We start from the raw sequence: 16069 nt of genomic DNA on the forward strand, positions 1-16069 counted from the left end.
GGCTGAGGCAGGAGAATCACTTGAATCCCCGGGAAGCGGAGGTTGCAGTGAGCCAAGATCGCATCACTACACTCCAGCCTGGGTGACAGAGCGAGACCCCGTCCCCCACCCCCCAAAAAAAAAAGAAAGAAAGAAAGGAAAAGCAGCACAGGGCATTAGAAGCACCAGCCATCATGATCAATGTCAACTGGTGCATACAGCTTCACGGTGAGGAGCTTCCAAGGGTAAAATCTGGGTGGGAAACAATGATAAATTGTAAGAGACCCCTGTAGCTGTTGCTGATAACCAAGTAGAGAGTTTAGCAAAGGAAAAAGCCCAGTCTGGAAGTTAGAAGACCGCCAACACCTAGTTTTGTAATCTCGGACTCATAACTTCTGTAGGTTTTGGAGCATAAAAGCACAGGAACTGAATTAATAATGACAATAATTTTGTTGTGGTTGCCCGCTCTGCACTTCACAACATCCTAAGAGCTTTGGATGTATTATGCTATTTAAACCTCACAATCCAAGAAGGTGTTGTGGGCGTTTGATACATACTTTTTAAAGGACTATGAATGAGTTACGCGTCAGTATATGATACCAGTTTTCACACGGGGTGATCGATTAAGGTGTTACAGAGGCCAAATATCTCGTTTAAGAGTGACTTGGTATACTCAATATTCCAAGATTATTTAACAGAAAAGAATGCTTTGAGCACTCAATTGCACCGGACTGTATTGGAGAGAGGGCTGGGAGCTGGGTGCCAGACGCTGGTAAATTTATAATTGCTTCCTCAGGCCTATGGTTTTCCGATCGCCTGCACCGCGTTCTATCTATACATCATAGTCTCAGGAGAATTTTCAGACCTTCATTCAGCGCCAATCCTTTAGACCTCAATCTCTCCCGCGCGGGCTCCCAAACACCTCCCCCTGCAATCTCCGCCCCCTTCTCCCGTTGCGCACAACCTGTGGGCTTCAAACTACAACTCCCACAAAGCCACGGGAAGACCCCGGATCGCCACAGGAAGTCGAGAACGCTGCATCCGGCACCAGGAAAAGCGAGTGGGATATCCCAATCCTTCGACTGCATCCTGGTCGCCTCTACTGTGGTCACCTTTGGGTTAGTAGAAGCAGCGGCGAGTTAGTCGTCTCAGTGTCCCCTCTGGGGGCGGTGACCAGTTCCCTGAGCTCTTTGGTTCCCGCGCTGCCCTGAGTGGCCCTGCTGGGTAGTGTGGCGCAGCCTCGTAGTGGGTTGGTGGGCGCGGGCGCAGGAACCACAGACGCGTTTGCAGGGGCTCCCGGGACAGGGCGGAGGAGGCGCAGGTGGTTCTGAGGTTAGTAGAGTTTCCTGCCCTAGCTGAGATGGGGAAAAGGAAGCGCTACTTAGGGAGTGATTTCACCTCGAAAGAAGGAACCTAACGGTAGTGGCAAGAAAGTAAAATATCTCAAGGCGTGTTACCATTTTCAGAGACCATGCACAGGTGGCGCTTACTTGGTCTTGAGTGCCCAGGGAGTGGATGAAATTCGTTAATTGATGGTCAGTGACTTCAGTGACAGCGATATTTGAAGTCCATTCCTATCCTACTCGGTCTACGAGAGCATGCGCAAGTCATGGGCCCTGGGTTACACGTCAGTAAAAGTGGATGTTGGTTTGGTAAAACTTTATGTCCCTTTCAATCTAATATTCTTTTAAATGATTTCTCGGAATAGTCCTTGAACTTCTTGGAAAACAAGGGCAGCGCTTTATTCTGCCTTCAAATCCTTACCTTCTATAACCTGCCGATGAGAATTGAAAAAGTAAATCAAACAGGTGTTAGACTTTTGAATTGGGTGTTAGACTTTGTGTGCTTCTCTGGAATGAATAATGGCACTGTCTCTAGATGGCTTTTCTGCGGAGAAAGCGAGAGGGAAAAGTGTACACTTTCCACTTTCTATTTCCTATCTCCACAGAATAGCATATGCATAAGCATTGCCCTGGAGGTAGTGAATGACGCTGTACTTTTGAAGGACAATTTTGCAGTCACCTAGCGCAGCCTGTGAGAATGTGAGGGAGTGACTGTGACCGCGGAACATGAGACAGTGAAATATTATTCAAACTAAACCTAGCTGAAAAAACTATAATATGGATTTTTGGAAAATAAGAGAAAGACGATTTGAAGGGAGATCAGTACAGGAGCTGTACAGCAGTGCTTCAAAATAAAGTCCTGAAAAGTTAAAGCTTTTGTTATGCATAATATTTTTAAAGTATTTAGAAATTTCAATATGAAAGGAATAGCGAAGTAAATTCTAGAGTAACTCAATTATTCTCTTATGTAGATATTACTTCTGGTAATTTAATTTCTAAACAGATTTCCACTATTAGGTTTTATCCAAGTGTTTCCATGACAGTGAGCTGTTTTAACCTATTTATAAGTAGCAGAACGACTCATAGGAATGGTGAACAGCTCCAAAATAAGAAAATTAATCTTTACTCCTTGTTTTCCCTAAATTTTGTTCATACTATTCCTGCTATGCAATTCATCAGCCAGATTGCTTTTTCAGAACCCAGGAGACAACAGCTATCAAAAACTATGGGCTATAACATTTCTGTCTTTTCAGTTTAAAATCTTATTGCTTAGAATAATAGAAATGTAGTTAGAATCCCAATCTTTTCTTAATAGCATTTCATAGAAAGAAAATTATACCTTACAAAATACTTTGAGAAATTCACAATTGAATCATTAACCATTTTCACCATCCCTCTCCCCCAAAAAGAAAAAAAAAAAAAAAAAGCTCAGTTTGTGCTCTACCATCTGCAGTCCGTGATTAGGCAATGTTTAGGACGTATGAGGCTGTTATTTCGCGGGTTTTTCCACCACTGAAAAGAGTGACAAAGCAAATAATGAGTTTTAAAAGCTGCTCTGATTCAAGGACAACAAAGTGACCAACAGAACTGTCCAATAATAGAACCAAAAATATATGGTCATCTGATTTGTGACAATATTTGTCTCAGTACAGTACAACAAAGATGGAAATGTCAAGAATAATGCTGAGTCATATGGATTATGCATTGGGTAAAAAAGTATCCTGACCCCTACCTCACGCCATGAACAAAAATAGATCCTAGATGGATTACAGAATTAATTGTGCAAGGTCAAACAATAAACTTCATGTGAAACTTAGAAAGTCTCTGCCTTTACTTCCATCTGTTTTACTGTTCTCCCTGTCATGTCCCCACCTCATCATGAAGTCCCCTCTGGTCTACCCTAAATACCTCATCCTTATGTAATATGTTACCTGGTTCCCCCTCCCAAGGATATGGCCCCCTCATCTGTACTATCAAAGCTCTTTATACATTATTTTGTGTAACTGCCATGGGCATATTAATTTCATTGTATTTGTAATTCTAAACTGATAACATTTTGAAATTGAAATGTATGCTGTTTAATGATTGCCTTTTGAAAGGTATATAGCCTTGGAAACCATTGCTATTATTCTAACAATATCATTCATTGACAAAATAGCAGTTGCAAATAAGCTTTTTCCCCCTATTTTCCTTCTTTTAAGGAAGAAATGTCTTCTGCAAAAAGAAGTCCAAAGCAAGAAATAGTTACCCAGTTTCACTGTTCAGCTGCTGAAGGAGATATTGCCAAGTTAACAGGAATACTCAGTCATTCTCCATCTCTCCTCAATGAAACTTCTGAAAATGGCTGGACTGCTTTAATGTATGCAGCAAGAAATGGGCACCCAGAGATTGTCCAATTTCTGCTTGAGAAAGGGTAAACATTTTAGGCTCTACTACCTGAAAGGGTTTGTGGTTTAATTTGTTTGTTACATATTTACTTTTAAATTTTACTTGTTTCCATATTTATATTGTTGAACTACTAAATAACTCATTGGCTAATTTATGTAAACATGTAGCACAATTTTCTAACTTAAAACTTTGTAACCTTTTCATTGAGAAATTATTACTTTATAGCAAAGCAAATTTATGAGGAGTCTAATAATAAATTTTTCTCCCAAATAGAAAATGCAAATCTCACTATGACTATGAAGGACTTGTAGAATTTTGGTATCTCTTTATAGTACATAAAATTTAATGCTGTTTTATTTTGTGAGTAATTATCCAGAGAGTGTAAGTATTCACTGTCTTTTTGTCATTTATGATTATTGTTCTTCTAACCTTCCCAATAGTAAACTGTGTAACACAAGAAAAAAATCTATATAATCATTAAAAAGAAGGACTTTAATGTGCATCTGGAAATATTTTATTGAAACAAATACAGGAGAAAGTGTTTACTTCCTATTTTACTTTTTCTCCGCATTTTTTCTTCCATCTGTAGGTGTGACAGATCAATTGTCAATAAATCAAGGCAGACTGCACTGGATATTGCTGTATTTTGGGGTTATAAGCATATAGCTAATTTACTAGCTACTGCTAAAGGTGGGAAGAAGCCTTGGTTCCTAACGAATGAAGTGGAAGAATGTGAAAATTATTTTAGCAAAACACTACTGGACCGGAAAAGTGAAAAGAGAAATAATTCTGACTGGCTACTAGCTAAAGAAAGCCATCCAGCCACAGTTTTTATTCTTTTCTCAGATTTAAATCCCTTGGTTACTCTAGGTGGCAATAAAGAAAGTTTCCAACAACCAGAAGTTAGGCTTTGTCAGCTGAACTACAAAGATATAAAGGATTATTTGGCCCAGCCTGAGAAGATCACCTTGATTTTTCTTGGAGTGGAACTTGAAATGAAAGACAAGCTACTTAATTATGCTGGTGAAGTCCCGAGAGAGGAGGAAGATGGATTGGTTGCCTGGTTTGCTCTAGGTATAGATCCTATTGCTGCTGAAGAATTCAAGCAAAGACATGAAAATTGTTACTTTCTTCATCCTCCTATGCCAGCCCTTCTGCAATTGAAAGAAAAAGAAGCTGGTAAGAAATGAATGCTGCTTTTCGTTGGTAAAATCTGGTTTTTAGAATTGAGTTGGAATTATATGTATTTGCACTTTCCAGGGGCACTCTTTTTCCAATAAGCAGTGAAATTAGACTGTCTTCATCAGAAACCTCCTAAAGTTCTCACCCTAGGAGACTACTCTCCTGGGCAGTTAGTAGTTATAATCAGCCCAGACTGATTTCCTGAGAATTAACACTGGTGCATGATGATCTCATTTGATTCTTCAGTGAATTATTCTTGAGTTCCTGCTACACACAGAACATGATGGCAAAGACCTTGACTGTTTTGATTTGTTTTGTATTCTGTTGCTGGGGCTTTTTATGGCATGGTAAGAAATTAGGGTTTGATTCTAAAGTCATTTAAATGTAACCTAACCTGTATTTAAAGTATTTAAAAAAAAAAAAAAAAAAATTGCACTGCACACTGGCTGCATCATAGAGCATAAATTACACACATGTAAGTAACTGTGAAAGTTGGGAGTCTTGTTAAGAGGTAATTGAGTATTACAGTTGCCCAAGTAAGAGATTGCAATGGCTTGAGTTAGAATGGAGGCAGTGGAGATGGAGACAAAGGGAGAATTTGAGATATTCTCGAGGTAGAATGGATAGGGCTTGATCTGTAGGTTGAGACCCTTATAAGTGAGAGATGGTGGTAATATGGCATGAATTAAGGTACTGATAGTAGAAATGGAGGAAAGAGGGTATATGCAAGATAAATTTTGGAGATAAAATCAATGGTCTTTGCTATTGAATTGGATATGGGATATATAATAATGAAGGAAAAGATTAAGAATGACTGCTAGGCTAGAGACTTTAATAATTTGGTATATAGTGATACCATTTCTCAATAATATGATGGGTAGAGCAAGGAAAGCAGGACAGACTTGGAGTAAATAAATCAAGAGTTTACTTTTGGGCATACTAAGTTTTAGAAATGGACATTAGAATCAGATGTCTGAACTGGAAATACCCATATGGCAGTCATCAACACAAAGATACTTAAATCCCAAAAAACTACTGAGATTACTTGGAGAGCTGAGAGGAAGCAAGAAAAACTCTCAGAGTAAGACCTGAATCCCGCTAAATTTAAAGGTAAGCTGCAAGCAGGAGAGCCATCAAAGGAGTTGGAAACTGTGTGGCCATGAGGTAGGAAGAGACCAAGAGGCCTCAGGGAAACCAAGACAGCAGAGTATTTCCAGGATGGAGTGGTCAAATGTATTGAATGCTGTTATGAACTTGAGTAAGATGAAGGCAAAGTTTTGTGGGTTTTTTGTTTTTTTTTTTAAGAATCTTTGTCTTTGGTAATATAAAGCTATTGATGAACTTGACAAGAGAAATGTCAGTGGAGTGAAAGGAACAGAAGCCAGATTATGGTAGATTGATGAGTTAATAGGAAGTTAGTTAGGACCTTGTCAGTGACCACATTCCCTTAGGTGATAGAGGTCCTGCCAGAGACTGCTTAAATATCCCCGTCTCAAAGTCTGATGTGGTATGTTTTATTCTCCACACCTGTGCAGAAATCATCAAGCTTTTTAAAGAAAATTTACTTTCTTTAGACATGTATATATCACTTTAAGATAAAAAAGATATGATAAATGAGCTAGTTGCTTGCTTTTTTCCTTTGTAGGAAAACTGAGGCCTTTTAACTCGCTCTATAACTTTACACAGACTTAACTTTTCTGTGACTCAGTTTACTCCTACAGAAAATAATAATAGTACCTATCTTCTTTAGGGTTGCTCTAAACATTGGATAATCTATATAATATTCCTTGCATGATGCTTGGAACATTGTAAGTACTCAATAAATGTTAGCTTTTCTTTTTTTGATGATTCTGAAATAATGTAAATACCCTAGCATGTTATGTATTATAAGGTTATGTAGCAGGCAAAAATGTAACGTTGTCTGTTCATTACAACTGTTTTATGTTTATTTTTCCCAGTTTAAACGATGTTAGAATTTTAATTATTATTTTGTTCATTTCAAAAATCTGTAGACCAAATAATGTATTTTAGGGAGGTGACTTTGTCAAGCATTTAAAATACAGCATTTCTAGTGTTATTGCCTCAACTGTAATATTTCTGGCCAGGTCGTATTAATTCTTTTTTGAACTACCAGAGTGAAACCTATAGCTAAAGTGTGTATATTTTAAGATTTATCCTATTAGGCATTTTTTGGTAAACAAAGTTAACCATGAACATAGTAAATGTAGTATGTTTTATACTGTGTACATGCAGTCTCCAGTTGAAAGCAGGTTGTGTTCCACACAGCATCGACCATCAATGGCACAGTCACCAAGAGAGTGGTGATAGCCTCCTACAGTTTCCTAGTAGTATTTCCTTTAGAGTACAAATCTCAAGAACTGCTTTTGTGGTATATTTTTATTAAAATCACTATTGTAAAATCACTGTTTGTAAACTTACTCTACACTAGAATCATGAATACCCCAACTTTTAAAATCACCTACAGTAAAAGCCTGATCTAATGTATGATGTAAGATAGGTGTTAGTACTTCTATCTTATATGAGTTATATTTTATTCAAAATAAACTTGAATCTAATTTTTGTCATCCAGAAAATTAAACCTTTTACTTTAAAAGAAAATACACATTATAAAATAGAAATACTAAAATACCTGATCACATAGCTATTCTTATTGTAACTTGAGAACATTTTACTTATATATTGATTTTAATTTGTCACAGAATTAATTAATTTTTTTTTTTTTTTGAAGGAGTCGTAGCTCAAGCAAGATCTGTTCTTGCCTGGCACAGTCGATATAAGTTTTGCCCAACCTGTGGAAATGGAACTAAAATTGAAGAAGGTGGATATAAGAGAGTATGTTTAAAAGAAGACTGTCCTAGTCTCAGTGGTGTTCATAATACATCATACCCAAGAGTTGGTAAGCCCTTTATTTTATATCTCAGCCACCTGGATCTTGGGGAATAAGATATTCTGGAAAGAGAAAATTTGTGAGGAGCTAAAATGTTTTCCTTTTTATGGAAAACATGTCTAACCATTAACCATTTAATTCCTAGTTCTTAGTCATGATATAGTGAGAAGAATTTGCTGAATTAGTAACTTCTAGAGAGATGAACTGTTATTTAAATTTTATTTAACGACTTAAATCTAATCATAGAACCACATTAGCTTTTAAAAACATTTTCTTAAGGGTGAGGATGGGAGAGGGAAATGATTTACAGTGGTAAAATTTGAATTTTCCTTATTTCCATGTATTACCTACTCAAAGTTTTTCTCATTAAAATAACAATACACCTAACATCCATAAGTACAGAATAAATGTTGCTATTAAGATTGGGGGAAGAAGGTCTTCTGCTAGCTTACTGACGCTATTCTGTACAATTTCGCTGAGATACTCTGTTATCAGCTACATTAGGGCAGAAAGAAGCAATCTCTTACAACCAGACAAGAGTTCTATCCCTATAGGAGATACACCTTTATATTATCCTATCAGACAGTGTTTGCACATGAATCTAAATTCGTTTTTTTTTAACAGATCCAGTAGTAATCATGCAAGTTGTTCATCCAGATGGGACCAGATGTCTTTTAGGCAGGCAGAAAAGATTTCCCCCAGGCATGTTTACTTGCCTTGCTGGATTTATTGAGCCTGGTAAGCCTTTTCTTAATAATTTCTATTTAACTTATAATTTCAAAATACAAAGTTTAGATAACATTTAATAATCTCTGATAAATTATGTTATAAAACTGGGTTATTTTAAAGTATTTTAAACATGATACAATTTTAATAATAGTTTAAACATGTAATTCTCATGTTTTATATGAGAATTACATAAATTGCTTTTCCTAATAATTGGATCTGCTTTGTTAAAAATTCAGTATTTGCTCTTTGATATGTGGCTCTTGACCCAGGTATCTAGGTTCCACCTTATTTCCTTCTGTACTAGACTCAACTGTCACCTTTTCAAAGAGGCCTTACTTGATTGCCCCAGATACATTAGTTAGCCCCCATACCCTGCATTCACAATCCCTATCATCCTGCCTGATTTTTCCCTAGGGCACTCATCATCACCTAATATACTATGTATGTACTTATTAATTTATTATCTGCTGTCTCAAGAATATAAGTTTCATTAGCACAGAGACTTTATTTTATCCACTGCTATGTATGAAACCCTCATAGCACATGCCTATTAGCACATGTAGTAGGTCAGTAAATGTTTGTGGAGTGAATATATCTAAGTAATAAATGTTTTATCTCAATTTCAGTTTCTAATATTTGCATTACTAGATAATAGTAAACATACAGTATCAGGCTATGTTCTGGAGAAGGATCATATCATATATATAAAACAGTATCAGGCTGTGTTTTTTGTATATTTTTTGTATGATCTTCATACAACCTTATAAAATACACTATTACAGTGATTTTGCAGATGGGGCACTAAGACATAGGGACGAAATAATTTGCTCAAGATCAAACAGTGAATAAGTGATAGGGAAGGGGTTTAAACCTGGGCATGTTGGCTTCTGAGTTCTTGCTCCAAATCACTATACTGTCTTTAGTAGTTCTAGGTCATTGTCATTGTCTTAACTGCTGGGTAGTAATCCATTCATGAATATTCCATTATTTATCCCTTCTGCTGATTGGAGATTTAAAGTTCTTATTACAAACAACACTGCAATTAATATTTTTATACTTGTGCACACTTGTAAGAGTTATCTAGATTGTATACATAGAGTAGCACCACCAGCTTATGTGATATGAGCATCTTACCCTTTTCTGTATATTGCCAAGTTGTCTCTGAAGTGTTTCTGCCAATTTATACTTCCTCCAGCAGAACATGAAATGTTCCATTATTCCACATCTTCACCAAGTTAGGAGTTTCAGACTTTTAAATTTGTCATTCTGAGGGGTGAATGAAATCGTATCTCGTTTTCATTTTCATTTTCTTGCCGATGGAACATCTTTTTTCAAATGTGTATTAGGCATTCAGTTTTCATTTCTCTGAATTTTAGATGTTTGTCTTTTGCCTAATTTTGTTTTCATTGTTTATCCTTTTTTATTCATTTTAATTCTTAAATATGTAGCATATGCAAATCTTTTGTTATAGTTTTGCAAATATGCTAGTCTATAATTATATTTTTACTATATGTGTTCTTTTGATTATTATAAGTTGTTAATTTTCGTGTAGGAAATTTATTTGAAATAGAAAGCTATATTTAAAATATATTTTGCTTAATACAGCAATATTTAGCAAAATATTTCTAAACTTCCAGATTTTACTTAGAAATGATTTTACTTAGAAATGATTTCACCTATTCTAATTCTTAAATCCCAACAAATTAGAAATATAAAGCTACATTCTTAATAGGCTCACTTTATTTTATCATTGGTAGCGTCAGCAGTCATCTAGAGCGAAAACAACTATCTTAGAAGCAAAGCTATTAAGTTTCATTCTTATGTAGTTTTTAATCTTTTAATGATACCTGAAAAGAGTTACCTGCAATAATTGTTTGACACTGATAATAAAAAGAGTTGGAAAATTTTAGTTTGACAAGAGCTATTTGTAAAAATCATGTAATTTATATCTATTTAGTGGACAATATATAAATGAGATCAGATATAAAGTGTTTGCATAGTGTTTAACCAATATTAGGTGTTGGATATTTTTAGATGATATCATTATTTTTAAAATGTAACTGACAAATTTGGACCTTTAAAAAATGAAAAGTTTATTGTTGGCATTTTCATATTCTATATTTGGTCATGTACTTTAAAAATTTATGTTTTCTTCAATTACAGTCTAGTTTCAGGCTTTTGCTTTCTGATTATTTGAATTGGGTTTCTGTCCAAAGTGATTTCCAGATGTTTGAACGATTCAGGACACAAAGTGTCCAGGGCATGTTCATCAGCAACTTGTTCTTTTGCTCCATTTCATTAGGAGAGACAATAGAAGATGCTGTTAGAAGAGAAGTAGAAGAGGAAAGTGGAGTCAAAGTTGGCCATGTTCAGTATGTCTCTTGTCAACCATGGCCAATGCCTTCCTCCTTAATGATTGGTTGCTTAGCTGTGGCAGTGTCTACAGAAATTAAAGTTGACAAGAATGAAATAGAGGATGCCCGCTGGTTTACTAGAGAACAGGTAAAGTTCAATTTAATTTCCTTCTTCTATTGATTGTTCCCTGACTGTATTGGTTTGGGCACAGAACAAGGATGCATATTTTCAGCAAGTTGAATGATGGCTTTGGCCCTCTCGTTATGCATGGATTACATGGTAATTAGTAATTCCATACCGGAGGAGTATGTTTCACTAATGTGATCTATATTAACTTATTCTGTGAGATTTTTCTAGTAGAGATGATTCTGTACCATTTTGAATTTTAGATTCCATTCCTACACATTAATAGTACCTATCAGTGGGCTTAAACATTAATTCATAGATGAGAAACAGGAATTTTCTCAAACCTTTTATATTTTAGTTTATAACATTAAAACAAGTAGCTCTCAAAAACCATCAGTAAGTGCTTAAAATTTTCAGAAAGTTTTTATTCATCTTAAAATGTACTTAAGGCCAAGAATGACATAACTGTATAATAAACATACACTTAAAATAACTTTTTAAAATGCCATTCCTAAATAATATATTGAAAGATAGGTTACTCATCTGACCTGAAATTCTTTCTGACTTTGCCTGCATAAAATTAATTTTATTCTATGCTTAATCCAAAAAGATGGAAGTTAGATTATTGCTTATGAATTTTATAAAAAAGAATCTGTTTCAAAAGTGCTTCACTTAGAAATTAAGTGTGGAGCATACATTTTGCTTTTTCATGATGTCATTTTCATAAGGGAATGTGTCTTTCTGGAACATTTTAAAAATTGAATCACTAACTCAGTGAAGGAGTTAAAAATGCTGTACTAAATTTTGCATGTTGAGGCTGTGCGTGGTGACTTGTACCTGTAATCTCAGCACTTTGGGAGGCCAAGGCAGGAAGCTTGATTGAACCCAGGAGTTTGAGACTAGCCTGGGCAACATAGGGAGACCCTGTCTCTACAGGTAATTTTTAAAAAGTTAGCCGGGTGTGGTGGTGTGCATCTATGGTACCAGCTACTTGGGAGGCTGAGGCAGGAGGATCACCTGAGCCCAGGAGGTCAAAGCTGCAGTGAGCCATGATTGTACCACTGCAACTCCAGTCTGGGTGGCAGAATGCAAGACCTTGTTTCAAAAAAAAAAAAAAAAAAAAAACTTTGCCTATAAATATGGATGTTGTCACTTTCTACTGTTATTCCTTGTAAAACTCATCACATTTTAATTGAATTATGTAAGCATGGGAATAGTATTTAAATATGACAGCTTTGAAATCCTAATGCATTCTATTATGGTGTGTTTTAGGTCCTGGATGTTCTGACCAAAGGGAAGCAGCAGGCATTCTTTGTGCCACCAAGCCGAGCTATTGCACATCAATTAATCAAACACTGGATTAGAATAAATCCCAATCTCTAAGAACTAAGCTTTGAGTATTATTTAATAATTTCTAATAACACTTATTCCTTAAGTGATATTAGAGATTATTCAGTACTCTTGCGAGTGTCACAACACAGAATATCATGTTGGGTTTTGGAAATATTTTCAAAATGTTCTTCTGTCTTAATCACAAATTCATATTTTTACAAATTACAATATTGCCTCAGATTATGTTAAATCTGGGTCAGCCTTCTCTGAACTTTTTCTTTCTTCGTTGTTCTTCACAGTTTTATCTCAGAAAACCATTTTTCTAATAAGAGACATCATGTTGGAAAGAAGTATGTTCTAGAAATGTGCATAAATTTCAGTGCCTCTTGTAAGCATTAAATTGATGATGAAGAAACTTCTTGATTTGTTTGAGAAATGAAACAAAAAATTTTAATGAATTTTTAGCTTGTATTAGCTCGTATTGATTTTTTAGTCCTTATCTTTAAGTTGTCAGTATCTGGTTTTTGCTCATCTCCCCATTGTAGTTCCACTTGCTCTTTCCTGGGGGTTCCATTGTTCTAGCTGTGGAGGTGTTATAGTGTGGCCACTTGTCTAATTTGACCAGTGTTAAGAATTTTCGAATTTAATAATTAACTCTAATAGAGATTTCAATACCACACCCTCATGGAAGGAGAAAAGCATACTATTATATCTAGGACCTCTCTTTTAAACCTAAAATTAATTAACACATCTACTTATATGTCACTTATACCTAAAGCTGTTATTAAGACAAATCAAGATTCTCTGCTTTTGCACTGAAATTAAACTTGAATTCTCCTGAAAGGTTGGATATTAAATAAGTCCCAGGCAGATTTACATATTTAATTGAAAACATCGGCTTTATTTCATTTTGTGATGAGTGATGTATCTGCGTTAGCAAAAAATCGTATAATCATTACCAATAATATTCATTATGCTCAAATATATCTTGGCTTTAACCTTATTTCAGCATATTCTAAGAAGCCTTGATAAAATAAGTATATTTTAGAGCTGAATCAGTAAGATTCTAGAGAAAGCAAAACATAGTAGTTCACAATTTTGCAACATAGAAAGTCACATTTTATCAGGCTATTTTGAAATTGATTTAATAGCTATTATAGTTTATGAATATCAAAATTTGTATAATTTGGATCTTTACTAATGAATGCTAGAGCTGGAAGAGACCTTAAGGATAATATATGAAATTAACTTTCCTTATTTTATAGATAAGAAAAACGAAATTGTGAAAGGTGAATTTACCTAATTAGTGAAAGTTAGATAACTAATTAATTACAGCAGTCTGTACTATATAATGCAGAGGACGATTCTCCCTGTAATAGGAACTAGAAGCTATTACTAAAAATATATATAGAGAGAATTAAAAGAAGGAATGATAAGAATCAATTTAACTTACAAAATATTGTTAATTAAAATTTTAGATACTTAACGTTTATTTAACTTAAATAATAGATAACTTTGTCAGATAAAACTTCATTTTACTAATGAGCAGTGATTTTCTTAGGAATTGATGAAGGCTTATTGGTATCAAGAATTTAAACCAAATTACAACTGACACAGGACATTTAGATACATAATAAAATTCTAGCTACATAAGTATATGGAAAATAATGTACCTTGATTATTATGAAATAGAGCGTCTTGAAATTCAGTTTTACTCCAAATGTACTTTTAATACTTACAGATTCTAAGATTACACCGTAAAATTCCAGGTTGTCATAATGTTAAGATAGGAAAGTAGAATATAAAATATCAACAACTGTGGTTATACGTTTTGTTTTAGATATTTAATCCTTACTTGGGGAAAAATCAACATCTAAGTAAATTATTGTTTTAATAACAACTTTAAATTGCCAACCTCTGAGAGGTGAAAAGCTATGTAAATAGAAGGAATGGCCAATTCAAAAGAATAGTAGACGTGGTAGTGCCATGAATGTATTCTACTGGAAATGAATGTCGTAATACATTAAAGTTTTAAAATTGATTTTGTTTTGTGTGTGTATGTTTAACATGTTTTGACAAGTCTCTTGAAAAATGAGAAAAGCCTGATTTCAGTTCTTAACCTGTTTCGAATTGATGATGTGTACAAAAAATGCAGAAGCCTTTTTAAAAGTGTCTGTGTTTGGGAGACTTAAAACTTTCATTTGAATCTTAAAATATAGTTTGGGGTCAAATACAAACAGACTTACATATACATACATATATGAAGTCAATAGTTTTTGCTCTTCAGGTTTAAAGCAATATATCTGGTATTATTTTTATTACTTGTCTAATATTGCTAATTGTTGGATTTTGACATTTTCACATGTTGATGGAACATGAAGAGTTAGAAGGCAACATCTTTCATTTAGTTGGAAAAATGAGAAATTCTTTTAAAGACCTGGTTAGGGATTTGGCTGAAGACAGAAAATAATAGAATAACAAAGGGAGAAACCATGAGATGGAAGGAGGAAGAATAAGTTTGTTAATAAATGAAATAAATTAAATCCCACATAACAATAGATGGCTGGTCCTGGAACTGTGTTGCTAACGTGGATACAATAAAATATTAAGTGAAGATGTTCTATAAAACAAATCCATTAATTATTTAGAGTAAAATTTTCAAAATGCAAATTTTATTAGGGCTGAGACCCAGTTGTTAGGTTCTGGGAGAGAGAGAGGGAGGGAGGGAGAGAAAGATGGGTGGTAGGTATTGAGTGAAATGTGTGTATTTGTTGAGGTTAAAACAGGCTGTTTTCTCTATCAGAAAAAAAAAAAAATGTGTAGGACAAAATAAATCCAATGTGCAAAAGTAGGAGTTTCTGTCTTCAGATATTTAAGATCTAGGTCCTGAGGCAAAGCAAGAGTAGCTGTCAAGAGGTTGGAAAAGGCAGGAAAGTTTGATATTCTGTGCAGGGAGGGTGCTTGGTAAGTGGGGGCAGATGCTTGAGAGCTTTAACCCCACAGGAGCAGATGAGAGACAGGCTGTATTTTGGGGCAAGGGTAATAATGTTGCCAAGTACCTGCACCTTCAAAATGAGTCACTGACTGGAGGAATCACTTGTGAACATAAACTAAATACTAAAAACCTACCATCCTTCCAGGACAATCAGAATAGAATTCAAAAGAATTTCTGAAAGAGGGAGTGAAGTTTATTATATATGATAGGTTTTCAAGTAATTCAATTTTTTTGCCCAAAACTAGAAATGGTCAAAAGAAAGGTCATTTAAATAATAAGGATGGCATAGGGAAAACAGGTAATCAGCAGCCTGAATTCTTGTTTGACAAAAAAAAAAAAATGAATTTTCAACTATGGGATGAATGTTTGGACATGTTAATTGGGCCAAGAGGCAAATTACTCATTCTATTTTTACTGAAGGATATCTATATACAGTTGTATTCATTGGTGGAAGTGACACTTTTAACTTTATTTCTTCAAGACTTTTTTTTTCTTGCTAAGGAGTCAAAGCCATAGCACTAGACAATAGATATTCCTCCTTTTTGCAACTCCTGGTATAGTGATAACTCTCCAGAATAGTGGGTCTGCTGTAAAATTTTAAACAGATTTTAAGTTGGGGCGGGGGGAAACTTTCTCCTAATGGAAACATTTTTCTTTCTAACTAGAAGCCTGATAAGAGACAAACTCAGCATAAAGAGTGAAAAAATGCCCTGACTTTCCATTCCTGGGCTC

The 16069-nt window shown here is 34.9% G+C and overlaps 1 protein-coding gene across 3 annotated transcripts; it reads left to right on the plus strand.

The window, feature by feature from the left end:
* Positions 1 to 875: 875 nt before the first annotated feature.
* On the plus strand, positions 876 to 14380 carry NUDT12 (nudix hydrolase 12). 3 transcript variants are annotated; one of them, XM_017869147.1, is made up of 7 exons: positions 876 to 1311; positions 3524 to 3735; positions 4300 to 4889; positions 7642 to 7809; positions 8425 to 8538; positions 10832 to 11031; positions 12283 to 14380. In XM_017869147.1, exons 2-7 carry the CDS (start codon positions 3530 to 3532, stop codon positions 12391 to 12393), a joined length of 1389 nt encoding a protein of 462 aa, XP_017724636.1. In that variant the 5' UTR covers positions 876 to 1311; positions 3524 to 3529; the 3' UTR covers positions 12394 to 14380. The 3 variants fall into 3 exon arrangements, with proteins under 3 accessions (XP_017724636.1, XP_017724638.1, XP_017724635.1); XM_017869149.1 differs by having other exon boundaries at positions 876 to 1097; positions 3528 to 3735; XM_017869146.1 differs by having other exon boundaries at positions 877 to 1097.
* The last annotated feature ends 1689 nt before the right edge of the window (positions 14381 to 16069 follow it).

Source organism: Rhinopithecus bieti, unplaced genomic scaffold (genome assembly GCF_001698545.2).
Source record: "Rhinopithecus bieti isolate Rb0 unplaced genomic scaffold, ASM169854v2 scaffold_4104, whole genome shotgun sequence".
NCBI lineage: Eukaryota > Metazoa > Chordata > Mammalia > Primates > Cercopithecidae > Rhinopithecus > Rhinopithecus bieti.

Bases quoted from the DNA above. Each gene is read 5' to 3' on its own strand.
- NUDT12 (XM_017869147.1), top strand. From the start codon at position 3,530: ATGTCTTCTGCAAAAAGAAGTCCAAAGCAAGAAATAGTTACCCAGTTT. The intron at 3,736-4,299 runs GTAAACATTTTA...TTCCATCTGTAG, and splicing joins CAATTTCTGCTTGAGAAAGG to GTGTGACAGATCAATTGTCA. The intron at 4,890-7,641 runs GTAAGAAATGAA...TTTTTTTTGAAG, and splicing joins ATTGAAAGAAAAAGAAGCTG to GAGTCGTAGCTCAAGCAAGA.